Raw genomic sequence first — 19,281 nt, forward strand, 5'->3', positions numbered from 1 at the left:
ACACCCTGTGTACTGAATTATGCTGATTATGTATGTACCATATATTGATAATTTATTTTACGTGTTTTTTTTATTTCTTAATAATTGCTTACAGCTCTCAACAATGCGATTACATTAAACTTTCCGCATAAACCGTTAAAAAAAGCAGTTAAAAAAGCTATGGGCTCTTGTATTTTTGACGGAAAGGGGGATCTTACTACTCTTTCGACTTGGGAAAGGAGAACTTGGTTAATTCAAATTTCCGGATAATTCGAATTTTAGGAATTCCCCCTTGAGGTTTCAGTTCAATTTATTGTTAAAATTGCTTGTTTAATTCGATTTTTTCTTCCGTAAGTTTTTGGATAATTCGAAATTTGATTCGATTTGATTGTCATTTGCAAAATGCCAAAATCAACTTTTCCTTTATTTCGTGGTGTAATGATCTTTTCTAGGTATAAAAAAACACTGATGTGTTCTAAATACTTCCTGAGATACGAGCGTTTAAACCATTACGTTGCGCAACTTTCTTAGGATGTACCCAGTATTGCCGGACGATTTCTCACTACTCTTTCGACTTGAAAAAGTCGAATTTTCAAAAATGAATTCAGAAAATATTTCATTCCATTGCAAATAAAATACTAAAAATTTCGCGTCAATCGGTTAATTTGTTCCTTGGTAATAAAGAGAGAAATACTGGATTGTAGTGTGAACGTATACTAGAAAAAAACACATTGAACACCATTTTCTCAGATTGCAGTTTTTGAGCTCACATCCGTAAGATTTACAGAAAACTACTACCACCGAAAATTCCAAACTTTTTCAGAAAAGTTTACAAATACAACGCCACAACAGGCAAATTGCCCAACGAGGTGGCTGACTTAAGAACATCATGGATCCCCGAGCCATTTTTTGGAGGCTCTACCTACTACTGCTACACCACACATGCACCCCCCCCCCTACTACTGCTACACCACACATGCACCACCCCCCCCGCGGAACCACCAACGAATCGGTACATGCGGGAATGTGCGTGTACGTGTAGTGAAACCTGACGTGAAGTTTTTAGTGTTTCTCTGTAATGCTTGTAATGTGTAGTGCTGCCATCTACCACCAGTTTCTCTAACTATGAGTGAAGTGTTATGATTGAATGATTTACCGTTGTAGGACTGTTGCTCTCTGTGGCGAGACTTTTTAACGGGGAGATCGGCTCGCATTTGCGCCTTGAAGTTGGGAACCACAGAAAACCAACTTCGGCCGACCACCACTGTGGGGTTCGAACCCGGATCCTCGCATCGCGAGTCCGTCACTATAACCACTCGACCACCACAGCAGTCGATATGTGTTAATAGAATAGACCTCGGCGTTTTTTTTTTTTTTTTTTTTTTTTTTTTTATATATCTGACCATTCGTTAGAATTTTATGAATTTTTAAAGTTTGAAATTTCAAAAATCTAAAAATTCAACATTTTTTAAAAAAATACTTCCCATTAGTTGATTGCTAAATCCGAGGTCTATTCTACTAACACATATCTGCTAAACTTTTCTGCAAAAATTCAGAATTTTTTGGGGCAGTAGTTTTCTGGAGGGGCTCGGCAAGGATGCATTCTTTCCCCCAAGCTTATTTACTCTCTATGTAGAATTTATAATGAGAGTATATCAGATTTTAGAGGAATTGGAAGCAGGTATTGAAATTGGAGGTATAGAGTGATCAACGACCTTAGATATGCTGATGACGCAACTCTGATGGCAGGATCTGAAGAGGACCTGAAGAACATTATATAAAGAGTGAAAACAGAAAGTTAGAAGCTTGGACTCTATCTAAATACCCAAAAAACCCCCAAAAAACAAAGATCATGACTACAGCAGATATTCACAGTTTTCAACTAGATGGCGAAAGTTTTGAGATTTTGGACAGATTTGATATCCCAGGATCAAGAATTGTAAAAGAGGGATCTTTCACAGAAGAAATAAAAAGACGAGTAGTTCTGGGTAAAACAGCCATGAGAAAGCTTAATATAATAATGAAAGACAAAGATGTCTCAATGAAAACAAAAATTGGGATTATAAATTCATTGGTGTTTCCCGTCTTAATGTATGGATGTGAAAGCTGGACACTACGAATGAACGCCAGGGTCTCTGCCACCGAACTTATCCCGTTACCGAGATCTCTTCCAGTCCAGCTTCGTGGCAGAGTCTGGAACAAAGTGAGTGTGTACACCTAACAGTCTGAGTGTGTGTAGCTAGTGTTGTGTGTATGACATTTCAGTGCTGCCATCTATACTTCAAATTGTGAGTGAAGTGTAATGATTGAATATTTGTAACGTTGTAGGCCTGTTGCTCTCTGTGGCGAGACTTTTTAACTGGGAGATCGGCTCGCATTCGCGCCTTGAAGTTGGGAACCACAGAAAACCAACTTCAGCCGGCCACCACTGTGGGGTTCGAACCCGGATCCTCGCATCGCGAGTCCGTCACTATAACCACTCGACTACCACAGCGGCAGCTGGACACTACGGAAAGCAGATAAAAATAATTGATTCCTTTGAATTGTGGTGCTGGAGGAGGATGCTTAGAATTCCATGGACAGCTAAGAGGACCGAATGAATGAACGCCAGGGTCTCCGCCACCGGACTTATCCCGTTGCCGAGATCTCTTCCAGCCCAGCTTCGCGGCAGAGTATGGAACAAAGTGAGTGCACCTAACAGTCTGAGTGTGTAGCTAGTGTTGTGTGTGTGTGTGTGTGTGTGTGTGTGTGTGTGTGTGTGTGTGTGTGTGTGAGAGAGAGATATTTCAGTGCTGCCATCTATACTTCAAATTGCGAGTGAAGTGTAATGATTGAATATTAGCAACGTTGTAGGCCTGTTGCTCTCTGTGGCGAGACTTTTTAACGGGGAGATCGGCTCGCATTCGCGCCTTGAAGTTGGGAACCACAGAAAACCAACTTCAGCCGACCACCACTGTGGGGTTCGAACCCGGATCCTCGCGACGCGAGTCCGTCAGCTAAGAGGACTAACAAATCGGCTATCGAAGAAGTCAAGGTTGACTATTCTCTAGAAGCAACAGTCACTAAACAGAAACTATCTTACTTTGGTTATGTAATGCGTACAGAAGGCTAACTAGAAAAAATGGTAATGCTTGGAAGAATGCAGGGAGGAAGAGGAAGATCAAGCACATCAGATGGATAGAAGAGGTGTTGCAAAGCACCGGAATGAACCTAGCACAACTGAGACATGTTGTGAATGACGGACCAGGTTGGAGAGCCATGATCTATAGCAGTGTTTCTTAACCTTTTTTTGCCCGTGGCCCCCTTCTTACCCAGAGTTTGCGACCCTCATCTAGAATCAAGAAGCTTTATACGTATTGAATTGATTTTTTCAGTGAATTTATACTGAACGAAAATTTTGCCAATACGACTGGCCTCCAGACCACTGGCCTAGAATTTATTGAGCTCCCCGATAGTCCAAGTTCTATTCAGGGCCGTCTCAACAGCATTGGCACCCTGGGCAAAGTGATGCTATGGTAGTCCCTGGAAATAAAGAGCCTACATATTTCCTACTTATTTTAAAAATTTATTGTACTATACAAAATATCATAAGGTGGGGTCACTTATGGACATGAGACCCCGGGCATGACCCCTTGCAAAAGTGGGACTGACAGAGCTGCAGCCTGGGACCTGGTATGATTTTCATAATTTTTTTTAATATAGAGGAGGGGTCTGTTAAAAATGTAGCCGGGGGGGTGGGGGCTTCAAAAACCCCATCCCAGGCAGGGCCGTAACTAGGGGGGGGGGGAGCAGGCAGGTCTCGTGTCCCGGGCACTGGACCCGAGGGAGCACAAATTGCATTCTGAAACCTGTCCTTCAACATTACAAGGGGCGTCAAAATGCGCGCTTGCCCTGGGTGACCAAGCATCTAGTTTCGGCCCTAATCCTAGGGAACCTAAGACGGCCCTGGTTTTATGGGTGGTTTTGTTGGATTCTGTACGTGTATAGTCACGAACTTGAAAGCTTTATTTCTTTACACCTTAATTTCTCTCCTCAGCCCTCTGCAGCCCTCCAAACCATCTGTCATGGCCCCCTTTCTCTATTTTCTTCTGGGCCCCCCCCTGAAACATCCCAGTACCACTGATTGAGAACCACTGATCTATAGAGTCACTAGGAGTCGAAATCGCCTCGATGGTTCCTAACAACAAGTTTTCTTTAAATCTTACGGATGAGCTCAAAAACTGCAATCTGAGAATCCTAAAATTTGGATTATCCGAAAATTTGAAAATTAACCAAGTTCTCCGGTATATGAAAAGAACCAAATTCAAACATACACTCATGTCCATAAATTAAGGATAATGCCAGCTACGGCAAATAAAGGTTCAGAAAGAAAACAAACGTTACTTATTCATAAAGCCCATTTATTAAACAAAAGATAGAGAACAAAAACGATGGTGTATGTATGATACCATTCATAAAAACTACGATTTTTGCTCCCTGGAGAAATTGCAAAAATATCTCCTTTACAAAAACTTACTATTACATGGTTGGTATGATGGTTAATACATTGTATGTCTCCCATGCGATGAAATACAGTCCGTACAACGCCTAGGCATGCTGAGTATCAAATTATCGATCTGATCTTGGGGAAGATCACTCCACTCAGCAAGCAATGCTCTCCGAAGTTCCGGTACACATGTAGGAGAGGGTTGACGGGCTGCAACTCGTCGGCCAAGCATGTCCCACACATGCTCTATCGGATTCAAGTCAGGTGAGAATGCTGGCCATTCCATACGGGTTATATCCTCAGATTCAAGGCATTCGTTTACGATGTTTGCTCGGTGAGGACGGGCGTTGTCATCCATAAACACAAATTCTGCGCCCGTGGCACCCTAAACAAACGTACATGTTGTTCCAGAATGATGTCCCGATAAATTTGGGCTTTCATGGTTCCGGTTTGAACATGCAGATCTGTTCTGGAACCCAGTATAATTCCACCCCAAACGAGCAATGCTGCACCACCGGTGTCGTTCAATGATGTTGTCTTGGTGGTAACGGGTACCTGGCGTTCTCCATATGAAAGTCCGCCCACTGTGACCATGTCCACATTGCATGTTCTCCACTCCAGGCTAATCGCTGCCGACAGTGAGTTGCCGTGAGCGGAACACATCTGACAGGCCTGCGAGCATATAGACCAATATCTCCCAACGTCTGTACACGGTTTGCCTTGAAACTGTGGTACCCGTAACTCCAGATAGCTGACGAGACAGGTCGGATGCTGTGCTCCGTCTGCTTCTTTTGGCAGTTACTGCCAAATACCGGTCTTTATTCGGTGTTGTAACTCGGGGGCGACCTGTACTGTAACGTCTACTGACATTTCCGTTATCTTGGAATCGTTGCCAAAGCCTAGAGATGACACTTTGGGCAATTCCAAGTTCCTCGGATACTTCCATCTGAGTACGCCCACATTCCAGGCGGCCGATAATTCTACCACGTAAAAAATCATCCACATGCGTTCTCTGTGTCATAACTATTCGCTTATGGCACTGAGCGCCTTACAGAACCCTTGTGAACAATTTTACTTCTTTGCCACCATTCCTTATGTACCCCCCTCTTACACTCTCGTCATTGTGACGTACTATCGGCATCCTCTGGTGGCTTCCTGAAATTTGCATATCATTCTTGCAGATGTGTGTGATAATTCTACAGGTGAAATTTTTACTTTAGATTTCGACTTCCGTGTGATTCTGAATTTTCCTTAATTTATGGACATGAGTGTATTTTGCATTGAGATCCTCATAACAATCAAGATGATGAGCCACTTATGCATGTAATTTGGACATTCTTCATATGCTGTATATGTTTTTTATCTATGAAGAGAACCGCACAGTGTTGTATACTCAAGTGCGTACAAACGAATTGAAAAAAGTAATTTTTTTTGCAGATAACGGAAGCAGCAGCGAAACATGACGGAATTGACGTTGCACCGACATCTTCATACCTGCAAAACATCATGCAATTCCCATTGCATTTTTCTTTCAACGATGGAGCGATCCCCGTGATATGTCCTCACCCCTCCGCTTCAGAACACACGAAAAATATCCAAAAAGCGATTCTGTCGGCTTTGCAGAACTCTATGAAGACCCTCATGCACGATTCAATTATGAGAGAGGTAATTATGTAAAATATAAATTTTGTCTTTTAAATATTATGTGTGGAATTCATGTTTTTTTCTATTTCAGAAATGGAAACAAGGATCTCAAAGATTCTTTAGAGAAGTCGTCTCTAAAATAATAACAAACAATGTGTGTTCATGTACAGTGTGGGCAAAAAGTCCGTAGGAACTTTAAAAATGAATAAAACCCGGAAAAAAAACGGTTTGCAGGGTTAGCATCGCTAGGTCAGGGGTCATTCAAGTATTACGTCAGCATCGGGGGGGGCGGGTGGGGTTTCGGATTTGCTGACTTTTGATGACAAGGGGGAGGGGGGTTTGAAGGTTGCTTACGTCATCAACGACCCCTTTTTGAAGATATGAAATATTCTAAGTTGCTGACGGGGGATGGGGAGGGGGGGGGGCAGTGTTTCGCTGACTTTTGCTGACAAGGGGGGGGTCAAAAATGGCTGAAAATCTGCTTGCGTAATACTTGAATGGCCCCTCACGGGAATTTTTTTGAGACAGGAAAAGAACAGCAGATAGGTGGCGCTGACGTACACAAGTCAAAAGATACGCAAATAACGAACAGAATGCCTCCAAATCGTTTATTACAGTAATATGTGTTCCACATGACAATCCCCACAGGGGGATGATACATTGCAGGCGAGTCGCAAATCCAGCAACGGCAGAGTGCAGCAGGTCTCCATACACGGTTTGCAACGGTGAACTGGTTGTGGATTAGGGGTGAAAGTCCTTATAACCGTCTCATTTGCATATTTCCACCGAAGTCGCTCGTACCAGCGCCACCTATCGGGGTTTTTTAGTTATTTTTTTTTACTGTCTTAAAAAGATTCCCGTGACCTAACGATACTAGCCCTGCAAAACATTTTTTATTTCGGCTATTTTTCCGGTTTTTAAAGTTTCTACGTACTTTTTGCCCACCCTGTATATCGACCAAAATCATCCAAGTGATTAGAAAAATAAATTCGAGAAAAGTGGATGAGAAAATACAGAAAATTTTCCAATTATGATAATGAAATACAGATAAATTCCGTTATAACGAGTATGGAATTTAACGAGAATTTCCTCTATTGCGCGATAGATTTGCAGGTAGAGTTTTTAATGTGTTAGAGATGCAAAGAGTATTCGTTTATAAAGAGTTTAGCACGGAAGAGTTTCGGAAGCTTTCATTACAACGGGGGTGGTTAACCTGGGCGACAGTCAAGATCATTTTCGATGCAAATCTACGAATTTTAACATGCAGACCATGCGTGCTGTTTTCACGGGACACATTGACATTTTCTCCGTTACCGAAAAACATTGTTCGGCTGTCGTCTTATTTTCGTAGAAACTTTCAGTTCGTCACTCTTTCGAGTTCTAAATTGTTTTTACTTTGATTCGTAAATTCGATGATCGCGATGCAGATTATGTGATGTCCGTACATCGGTAGAAGTTCGTCTAACCTACACCACATGTTGGCCATAGACGTCGGGACCTGAGGACTAAAGACCCCCCTGCTTCTCCGATAAACTTTGTAAGGGAGCCTATATATCCTCCCTTCTCAAGAATTCATAGGTATACATGTAATTTTATGATGCAAATGCATGTCCCCCATGTGGAAAAACCTGAATGGCGTACACATAGGTCATCCAGCAACTGCCCAAAGATGAAAAACCGATCAGAAATGTATTGAATAGAACGTCATCATATAATTATTATTTTAAGAGTGACTATATATATACCGTAATATGACACAACCTCCAGGTGACACTCATGCATCTCAACGCATGAGCTCACTCGTGGCCTCAAGAGCATAAGTAGCCCTCGTGATAATAATATTTTGGTGTGAATAGGTAGGCGATACTTCCAGTTAGGCAAGGGCCAGAGTTTACGTGTGTGTACATTCTATTAAGTGTTTCTGATGTCGTGGAAATTTATCAAAGGTGTGATCCCTTTAAGCGGAGTATGGAGACGCATTATCGGGAGCTTAAAAACGTGAAAGAATGCCAAAGAAGACAATCGAGATTGTAAAACGGGGTATTCTCTGATTGGACGAGTGAAATAAGTGGAGCTCCTCAAGAAAGTATCCTTGGCCCGCCATACTTGTTCACTTTTTATCGATAAACTCGATCAGGGTATCGATGGGATTACTAGCAAATTCGCAGATGATGTAAAGCTAATGGGGGTAATCGGGAATCAAAACGATAGGGAGTTGCTCCAGACCAACTTAAACAGGATTGCAGCATGGGCAAATGAATGGAGCATGACGTTTAGCGTTGATAAGTGCATGGTCGCTCATTTTGGTTCGAACAACCCACGGGAAGAGAGACTTCATTTTTTGAATATGTTTACATCGGATGAACGCAGGTGCCTGGGGGAAATGATCAAAGTGTCCAAAATTTTCAACGGGATAAATGGGATGGACCATGAATTATTGTTACAACGTCAATCGAATGATTTTACAAGGGGACATCAGTAAGGGACAATTCCAGGGAGTTTTTCCATAATAGGGTTGTTAATAAGTGGAACCGCTTACCTCCGGGGGTTGTGAATTGACACGTATAAAAAGAAGTGCGATAGACATAGCGGGATAAATCGAGCAGATATTCATACTTAGTTAAGACAGCCATAAACTTTTTTTATGGGTAGTGTATTCAGTTGCGTACTTACAGGGGGGCTTAGCGGGCTATAGCCCAGATCGGCAAATTTGAGGAATGAGTGGCTAAAAAAACTAGTAGAAGGGAAGAAATCTGTATAACCTTCAATAATTCAACCTCTACTCAGACTAGCAAGGGACTACGTTGATGAGTGATCAAAAGAGTGACCTTAAGAGTTATCAATCACGTGAGTGAGCAAAAGAGTGACTTGGAGCGTGAGCAAGCATGTGAATGACCGAAAGAGTAACCTACAGAGCAAGGGACCAGGTCAGTGAGTGACCAAGATCGTGTGCATGCATGTGAATGTACAAAAGAGTGACCAAGAGAGTGGTAAAGCATGCGAATGACCAAAAGAGCGATCTAAAGCATCTGTAGACGTGTAAATGATCAAAAGAGTGACCTGTAAAGCAAGGAACCACGTCGGTGAGTGAACAGAGTGCGTGGAAGCACGTGAGTGCCCGAAACAGTGTGCAAGCACGTGAAGAACTTTAGTGACTTAAAGAGTGAGTGAAACTAGCAGTCACCAGAAGAGTGACTTAGAGGCACAGGCGTACTTGCACGAGAGGGGAAGGGAACCAAGCGGGGGTTATTAGCACAGGACGGAAAATTCGAGGAAAGAGTAGTCAAGAAATTTTGACTAGAATGGAGGAAGGGCGGCAAAATTCATGTAGCCTCACAGGCGGCAAAACCCATAAATCTGAGTATATTATATTTTATCATTTATACATATAGTTTTTAGTTTTTATAATTAAATTTTTTTTTAAAATTTGGAGTTGCTTTATGATAGAAATACATGGCATCCATATTTGCTGTGGATATCTTTTTTTCTCTTAGCCACCTCGTTGGGCATTTCGCACGTTGTGGCCTTGTATTTGTATAAAAAAAGTGACCCGGTAAGTGAAGTGAAGCGTTATCCGGGTGACCTACTAACGAGGTTTGACTGTATACGGTTTTGAAGACATATGCATAATAAGAACATCTCGTTTTGTGTTTTGTATTTGCAGACCGATATTCTGGGAAATTGTGAAACCTTTTACACTTTCAAAGGCATCGATAATGGCAAGATAACGATTCGCAAGACAAAAAATATTGCGTCATGTACCGATCATATCACTGGCAAATCAGGACTCCTTTTTCTCGACTCGTACGAATCTTCTGAATCTGTAAGTTGTTTTTATGGTTTTTTGGTTTTTTCGTGGAAAAATGAGCACCAAAATAGTACTTTTGCCTAAACAGATTGGGTAACAACATTAAGTGCACTTGAATTCGAACACTTTGCACTTGGTACATGGAACTATGATTCGAATATATTGTAGTTTGCACTTTGAAACGAATTCCTTGCATCTTTGCACTTATATGCGAAGTGTTCGTTCTATAGTGGATAGCACCAGAGGCGTATGCAGTGTGTGGGAAGGGGCCGTCACAAGCCAACTAACAATGAGAAGAAATATTTCGGTAAAAACATCGAAAAAAGAAACCCCTTTTACAGTCGACGGTCGTTATAACGACCCCATAGCGACCATTCCATTATAACGACTGGTAGGATAAGTCACAAATTTTTTTTCATAGAACTGCTATCACGTACGTTTTACTTTCGATATAACGACCGTTTTCGACAGGACGAAGGGGATCGTTATATCGAGCGTCGACTGTATATGCTATTTTGACCGATTTCTGTTAATTTGAACGCTTTTTGAAGGGTGGTAACAACTCAAAGTTTCTCGGAGAGAAAACCTTTGTGTGTGCCCCCTCCCCCCCTTCAATCCTTTTGTGCCCCTTCAAAAGGTCGATCTTTCGTACGCCCCTGGATAGCACTTCCAAACTAAAGAACAGTAAATATTCCGTCCCTTTAAAACTCATAAATTTAACTACAACCTAGGGTCCACTAGTTAGAATTATTTAATAATTACTGTGTTTAATAATCACCTAATGAATTAATTAACCACTGTAAATAATTAATTTACTCCCAACAGTAAGAGACCGTTTTTAATGGATTAATTAACCAACATAAACTCCCCTGAGACCCCTTATTAATTTATTATCATAAGACATAAAAAACTAACTGATCGTGTATTATCACGTTTGAAAATATTACTTCTTTTGTGTTGTTCTCTAAGATTTGGGCACTATCGGACTACTAGTCAGAGGGGGTTTATGGGGGAGTCCCCAACCTGTAACGCATAGTTTCCCAAACTTTTTGTTCCATCGCCCCCCTTCTCCAGGAATTCTTTCCTCTCAACGCCCCACCAACCCCCAACTCAAGCGAACCTGTAGGATCCTATGTTATATTTGTAGCCTTTATCTCCCCTGGATAATTCCATCCCCCACTGGGGGCGACATTGCCCACTTTGACTATTGCCAGAGATGCCCCCCCCCCTCCTCCCGGGGGAGGGCGAAGTGCTTACGTTGCTTCATGCGACAGAGCCTGGGTGCCTCGCGGTTTCTCCAGTATTTTTCATGTAATAATAGAAAAACTATGACATCGAAAACAAACACCTTTTCTGGATTGTTAATGGAGAAGGGTTTGCTGATGTAGGCATAGAAGAGATTAGAAAAATACCGTGCAATTAACAGCGATTCAGATATCGACTCAGGAGGGATCAAAGGAGCTGATTATTTCTGAACCCCATCAAGATGATCAAGATTAAAAATTAGTAGAAAGGTTCATTGCGAGAAACACAGTAAAGGGTTTTATAAGTTTAAATTAGCAAAGGATTGGTTTCATGAAAAATAGACCCATCTGTGGTACGTGTTTTACCGGTAGAAAAATTGGCAGAGGAAACCATGTTACTTTTGTTGCTATACGGTAACAAATTAACAGACATTATATTGTTCTTTAGGGAAACGTGGATTAAAATCACTGGAGTCCCCCACTTCTTCCACACAAAGCAAATAGTACTGTATAAACGAGATGCTTAAAAAACAAAAGTTTATGGTTTGGGTTATTCGTGTATTTTCAGCATTCGCGGTCACCCCCGGAACGGAACCCCCGCGAATATCGAAGGGCGACTGTACACAGAAAATATATTGATTTTATTCATGATTTGTTTCAGAGAAGACTCGTGAAATTTCTGCAGGAACTGTTCAACTTTTAACAACTCTTTCAATATTACATTTAACGTATACTGAAGAGCCAAAAAAACTGGTGCCACCTGCCTAATATCGTGTAGGGCCCCCACGAGCACGCAGAAGTGCCGCAACACGACGTGGCATGGACTCGACTAATGTCTGAAGTAGTGCTGGAGGTAATTGACACCATGAATCCTGCAGGGCTGTCCATAAATCCGTAGGAGTAAGAGGGGGGGGGGGGTGGAGATCTCTTCTGAACAGCACGTTGCAAGGCATCCCAGATATGTTCAATAATGTTCATGTCTGGGGATTTAGGTGGCCTAATTTAGGTCTAAAGACAGAAGAGTGTTCCTGGAGCCACTTTGTAGCAATTCTGGATGTGTGGGGTGTCGCATTGTCCTGCTGAAATTGTCCAAGTCCGTCGGAATGCACAATGGACATGAATGGGTGCAGGTGATCAGACAGGATGCTTACGTACCTGTCAGAGTCGTATCTAGACGTATCAGAGGTGCCATATTACGCCAGCTGCACACGCCCCATACCATCACAGAGCCTCCACCAGCTTGAACAGTCCCCTGTTGACATGTAGGGTCCATGGATTCATGAGGTTGTCTCCATACCCGTACACGTCCATCAGCTCGAAGCAATTGGAACAGAGACTCGTCAGACAAAGCAACGTGTTTCCAGTCCTCAACAGTCCAATGTCGGTGTTGTCTGGCCCAGGCGAGGCGTAAAGCTTTGTGTCGTGCAGCCATCAAGGGTACGCGAGTAGGCCTTCCGCTCCGAAAGCCCATATCGATGATGTTTCGTTGAATGGTTCGCACCCTGACACTTGTTGATGGCCCAGCATTGAAATCGGCAGCAATTTGCATAAGGGTTGCACGTCTGTCAAGTTTAATGATTCTCGTCGTTGGTCCCGTTCTTGCATGATCTTTTTCCGGCCGCAGCGATGTTGTAGATTTAATTTTTTACCGGATTCCCGATATTCACGGTACACTCGTGAAATGGTCGTACGTGAAAATCAAAATATCATCGCTACCTCGAAGATGCTATGTCCCATCTCTCGTGCGCCGAATATAACACCACGTTCAAACTCACTTAAATCTCGATAACCTGCCATTGTAGCAGCAGTAATCGATCTAACAACAGACACTTGTGTTATATAGGCGTTGCCGACCGCAGTGCCGTACTCTGATTGGTTCTATATCTCTTTATTTGCATACGCATGCCTGAACCAGTTTTTTTTGGCTCTTCAGTTTATTTTCCGACGATAATATGTACGCGTGCTTGTGGAGCTTTGGACTATGTTAAGTTGTTTTCCCTGTACATCAACTTATACTGCAATGAAGCCATTGAGATTCTGCCGATTTTTTTAAAATTACTTCTCCTACCTTCTCTTCGAAATTCATTTCTTTTATAGAAAGCTCACATCTTTATGCAAAATGAATTTTTAATGCATATAATTTACCTAATTTCAACTTTCACGTGTACTTTTACCATTTATCGTAATATTTCGTGGGAACCTCTTTATGGAAGAGTCATAACCACAGGGCTCGTATGTTGATGATATTCGCTTTTTTTCCTTTATTTTTTTGCATTTTTCAATACTTTTTCACTTTTAAGGCATTTTCTGAGGTTTTAGGGCATTTTTAGGATATTTTTCCACTTTCGAAATTAAAAACAAAAATTAGAAGTAGGCTAAAAGTTAAAAAACAAAAAAATTCCATTCATCACTTCACTTGTATCTTCCTTTATGATGACAAACAAAGTTTATACAGGGTGATTCAGAAAAAAGATGGAAAAAACTTTAAGAGGTAAATGGGGCCGTTCAAGTATTACGTCAGGAAATATTTAGCCATTTTTGACCACCTCCCTTTCCTTGTCAGCAAAACTCTGACCTCATCCCCCCTTGCTAGTAAAATTTCACATCAGCACTGCCCCCTACCTCCTAACGCATATTGGTGGGACCAGAAACGTACGCTAAGGGGGCATAGGGGCTCTTGCGCCTTCCCACAGACGAAAAAAAAATTTTTTTAATGTAAAAAAAACATTAAAAAAATTAAAATTTCGAAAGAAAATACCTTTATATGTTATTATAATCAATTTCTGTTAATTTCAATGCTATTTGAAGGGTAAGAACTCAAAATTTCTCTTCAAGGAATTCATTGCGACTCACTCTTTAAGCCATATATGGTAAACCCTTGACCGCGGACCAAATGTGGCCCTGAAGGTTATCTGATGTGGCTTGCCCCCTCAAACCCAATTTTCTAAAAATGAACTAAGCGGCACATTCTCAGATCAAAGGGCCTCAAAGATCACTTAAGTAACCCGCGACACAGTTCCAGAACGATCTTACGATTCCACACTTAAACGATCCGTGGCACATTTAGAGATCCCCTGAGTGATATGTGGCACAATTTTAGAACACTTAACCGGCTTCCAGTACGATTCTACATCACTCAAGTTAACCGCGAAACATTTGCAGATTACTTAAGTGATCAGTGGCATAATTACGGGTCACTTGAGTGATGCGTTGCACAGTTCCAGAGCACTTGAGCGGCCCGGAAACATTTCCATAGCACTTGAAGGATCCGTGAAACATTTAGAGCTCGCTGAAGTGGTCCTGTAAGGGGAGAATATGTTAGTTCAAATGCCCACAAACTCGCGAAAGATTTTTCTCGTTTTTGGCGCACCGAATAAGATGCCATTAAGAATATTTCATAGCTTCATAAAGGGTGGTTGATGACGTAAGCATCATCCAAACCCCTTGTCATCAAAAGTCAGCAAATCAGAAACCGCCCCCCCCCCCGATACTGACGTAATACTTGAATGACCCCATAGTGCACACCAATAGCAACAATTGTCATCAAAGAATGCATGGTGTAGCATGAAACGCAAACGCGTTTCTTCGAAACGGCCGCTCCGCAAACGTTAAAACGGCATTCCCGTTAAAAGGCGCGGACGCCAGCCCCGTGAAGTTATTCCAGCGTGCCCAACCGTTTTCACAGTTATAACGTACGGGATAATGTCGCATTTCAGTAATACTGAAAAAAAAAACAGACATGGATTTCATTTTTGCTGAGCTGCAAACGGAAGTACCACAGAGGCAGCAGGATTGTACGTCGTGCGTTCCCCCCCCCCCCCAGACGGTTGCCCAATCCGAAAACATTTGCGCGCATGCATCGGCAGCTGTGCGAAACGGGATCCTTTCTTGCTTCCCGGTCTGATGCAGGTTGTACAAGGACTGCCAGAACCGATGCATACGGTTTCTTCTTCTTCCGCAGGTTACATTTGCAAGCGTGGTGTTCTTTTTCTCCCGATAAATTGCAACAGGAATGCCGTTTTAACGTTTTTGCGGGGCGGCCGTTTCGAAACACGCTAGTGCGTTTGCGTTTCATGTTAGACCATGCGTTCTCTGATGACAATTGTTTGTATTAGTGTGTACTATCACCTTTTTCCCCCATCTTTTCTGAATCACCCTATAGAATCAATTATAGGTGAATTTAGTATTTAGTAACAATTCCAAGAGCTTTCTACATTTAACCAAACAATAAATGAAAATGAATTCAAGAAATTCTTATATGGTGTGTGTGTGTGTGTAATGACTCCGTCAGACCAGATACGATCCAGGCTCTGTCCCTTCCGGGATGTAAGCCTTTTACCCTTGTGGGTTGGATCGTGCTGGGGAGAGCCGGGGTGCCCAAAGGTGAGCCACCAGCAAGCGCCCCCTCCCTACACTTTCGACTCTCTGTCTAAAATTCCTAGCTGCAAGCGCGAAGCCTGGTCTTCAAGGTTGTCTCTCTTCTGAGACAGCAGCCGCACCCCCCATCCCGGGCTCACAAACCCGAGTGACGGCCTAGGGGCCACCAGTCACACCCCCGCATCCCGGTCCCAGAAGTCCCCTCAGGATGTTTTATTCAACCAATATAAAATTATCATGGGAGACAGAGCCTTTGTGCATTGTTTGATATTCGGATATGTACAATATGTTTTGAATTGTTTTTTTCTTCACTGTATGTCCTTATCTAGATGGCTCGAGTGAGTTTGTCAGTTCTGCGTGACCAGCCCAGGCGCTGTGCCACTTTTTTTATTATCGCTATGCTGGCTAGTTGGATGAGATGGCCCGTCGATTCGTGTGGTCAGCCCGGGTGCTGGGCCACTTCTGCAGTCATTTTTCTGGCTAGTTTGCTTTGATGAGCCCGTTGATGTCGCGTGGCCAGCCCTTGTGTTGAGGAAATGAACTAAAAAAGGTTGGGAACCAATGGTTTGAAGTTATTTTGCTTTAAAATCTGACCTATTATCGTGACGCTCCTGAATCACATTGATTTATAACACATATTCAGGTCAAAATTGACACTCTCGAACGTAAAAAAACGTCCATTTTCTATCGATTTCGGACAGTGAATGTCCATGCGTCGAGTCACTATTATTTGGGCACGATCTGTCTGAATTACTCTAGGATGGTCTAAGATAATCGCACACTACAGTGAGAGCTTTGTCCCTACGGTGTCGGCCCCCGTACCCTCGTCTCGACACGGTAGAGCAGTTTCCCAAAGTGGGTAACATCGCCCCCTGTGGGCGATGGAATGGTCGGGGGGGGGGGAGATAAAATCTACAGATATAACACAGGATCCCATGGGTTCACTTGAGTGCGGAGGGGGGGGGGCCTTGAGAGGAAAGAATTCCTGAAGAAGGGGGCGATGGAATAGAAAGTTTGGGAAACTATGCGCTAGAGGTTGGGGACTATCCCTCTCCGACTAGGAGTCCGATAGTGAAAGTCTTAAAGAATTGATATTTTCAACACAAAAGAACTGATATTTTTAAACGATTTTAGTGAAAATCATAAATTCAAATATATATCATTGAAAAAAGCGGCACAAATGCATTTCAAAAAAGAATTCAGAACCCCTAAAAATACAGAAATGTCCCGTAATACGGGACGCAAGTGGTCCGTCGAATTGTTTTAGACATTTTACTGGTTCTTGGGCTCAGAAAGGTCGAGAAACACAGGTTTACACAACCATTGCTTATCTCAATTTCCATGGAAATTCATTGAATAAAAAACGTGCACGGTGCAGGAGAAAATGAGTGTTTCGTCTCGTGAACTTTTCCCCTAAATAGTACTCTTTGGTCTAGAAAGGTTTGGGAACTACTTCTTGAACATATGCATACCTTATACATACAGATACAATGATGAAATAAAGGAGCACAAACCTCGAAAGCACCGGTCATTTGTGACTTCGATGTATAAATTTTCTTTTGACATCTATCAGCATAAGAAACGCATATTTCTGAGAGTGTAACTTGCATGTCCCTTTATAAACTTATGTGTTTGTATCTTACATTATGTATCTAGATATTTCAACACTTGCCTATCATGAGCAATGAAAGTTTCGATTGTGATTACGTTGTAAAAGACGGAGTTACTCATGAAGTTTCTTGCTCTGAGAATCATTCACTTGGACCGTTTCCTCATATGGGATACGCAATCAGAGCCAACGGTGCAGTGAAATTGCAGTACCGTTCGACTAAAGATACCAGTCCAGCAACACATTCATTAGGTAGGTCATTAAGGGGTCTCATACCTTTTAACATGACGAAACCTATGCTCTAATGGAAATATCATTAAAAATACTATTTAACCATCGATTTATTCCAAATTTTTTACACATGTTCTTGATTGTATGTGCTATCCTATGCTGGTATAAAGTTTTGCGTATCTTAGATACTTAATTTGTTTGTAAATTTTCCAAAAAAATGCATTAAAAACAGCTTGCGCGCATGATAAAATACCATGGGCATCAATGTAATTGAATAAAAATTGTTTAAAAAATAAAGGAAACTGTTCAATTCATGAAATAAAGCGGAAGGTTGAGATTTCATTGACTCAATCTTATTTGAAATTAAATTTTGAAATTTAAATTTTAAATTCCTAAATTTTTTAAATTAAAATTTAATTTCAAATAAGATCGAATCAATGAAATCTCAACCCTTTTTGCTTCCTTTCATGAATTGAACAGTTTCCTTTATTTTTTAAACAATTTTTATTCAATTACATTGATGCCCATGGTATTTTATCATGCGCGCAAGCTGTTTTTAATGCATTTTTTTGGAAAATTTACAAACAAATTAAGTATCTAAGATACGCAAAACTGTATACCAGCATAGGATAGCACATACAATCAAGAATATGTGTAAAAAATTTGGAATAAATCGATGGTTAAATAGTATTTTTAATGATATTTCTATTAGAGCATAGGTTTCGTCATGTTAAAAGGTATGTGAGACCCCTTAAAAATGAATTTCCTTTTTTTTAACATAGTACTGTATATCATGGTGAACATCTCTGTAACCTGGTCGTTGTCTTAAAATACATGCTAGTATTTGTTATTTTGTGACAAATATTCATAAAATGCAGGATGATTGATTCTTGCCTTAGTCATTAGTCATGCATTGGGCTGGAAGAACCGGCCCAATGCATTGACTAATGATTTCGTAGTTGATGTAATGTAACTAAACATTTGGACGTACGTATTAATCCAGCACCTTCTAGAAGTAGAAGGCCTCCGCAAGGGTTGCCATAAACGTCATTCAGACAACCTAGCAAGTTTGCCACATTTTGAAACACAGTATCTTATTTCGTTTCTTCTTATTTTGGAGTAGAATCTTCCTAATTGGCTCACACATACCGCATAGCGATTGGATGTGGGGAATAGAAATCACCAACTCTGATCCCGATCACTTTTTTTCCCGCACAATGATGATACTGACACGAGCAGGGAATTTTTTTTCCCTGAATATTCTGAGAGGGAAAATGAACTACTTACTGACGTCACAAACAGCGTGCGGAGGCCTTCTATTTCTAGGAGGCGCTGAATGGCGATCCTACGGGACGTGATAAATACGGGGTATCACTAAATTTAATTAAAAAAAACCAATTTATTGCCTTAAATGGAGTTTTCTAATTGCCGCAAGATCGTGGAAACGAAGGATTGCTACAAATCGCCATAAACAAAGATGCCCATATTTCATTGAGGAAAAATACATTAAACTGGGATCTTAAATAGGGTAAAATACGGGACATGCCAATTGTCATCAGCAACGCAGCCAGGAGTTATTAAAATTGCTGAAAAATTGCAAGAAAAAAAAAAACCCTGCAGAAATGTGAGAATTATAGCATTAATTATCACAATATAATTTACATATTATGAAAACGACACGTATTCATGACGTTAGTCATGAATTACAAATTCAATATTTATTGTATAAAAAAATTTGAACAGCTAAAATTAAAGGAATGTCCCGTAATACGGGACACAAGAGTTTCGTCAAATAGTTTCAGACATTCTACTTAAGACATTCCTTGGGTTCAGAAAGAGAGGTTGAAAAACTACATAATACAGGATGCATAACCAAACAGGGGGGTATGGCATTTTACTGGTG

At 41.4% G+C, this 19,281-nt stretch overlaps 1 protein-coding gene across 1 annotated transcript in view; it reads left to right on the plus strand.

Annotated features, from left to right (window-relative positions):
• Window positions 1–19,281, plus strand: part of LOC149068341 (apolipophorins-like) — a 112,754-nt gene that overhangs the window by 17,960 nt on the left and 75,513 nt on the right. The window contains exons 4-6 of the mRNA XM_089251851.1: window positions 5,903–6,130; window positions 9,774–9,932; window positions 17,195–17,399. Of these exons, the coding sequence (XP_089107977.1) occupies window positions 5,903–6,130; window positions 9,774–9,932; window positions 17,195–17,399 (592 nt within the window). The remainder of the gene's footprint in view (window positions 1–5,902; window positions 6,131–9,773; window positions 9,933–17,194; window positions 17,400–19,281) is intronic.

The sequence above is a fragment of the Pholcus phalangioides genome, unplaced genomic scaffold (genome assembly GCF_987345545.1).
Source record: "Pholcus phalangioides strain wild (caught in Gottingen) unplaced genomic scaffold, Ppha-v1.0 ptg000027l_1, whole genome shotgun sequence".
Lineage (NCBI taxonomy): Eukaryota > Metazoa > Arthropoda > Arachnida > Araneae > Pholcidae > Pholcus > Pholcus phalangioides.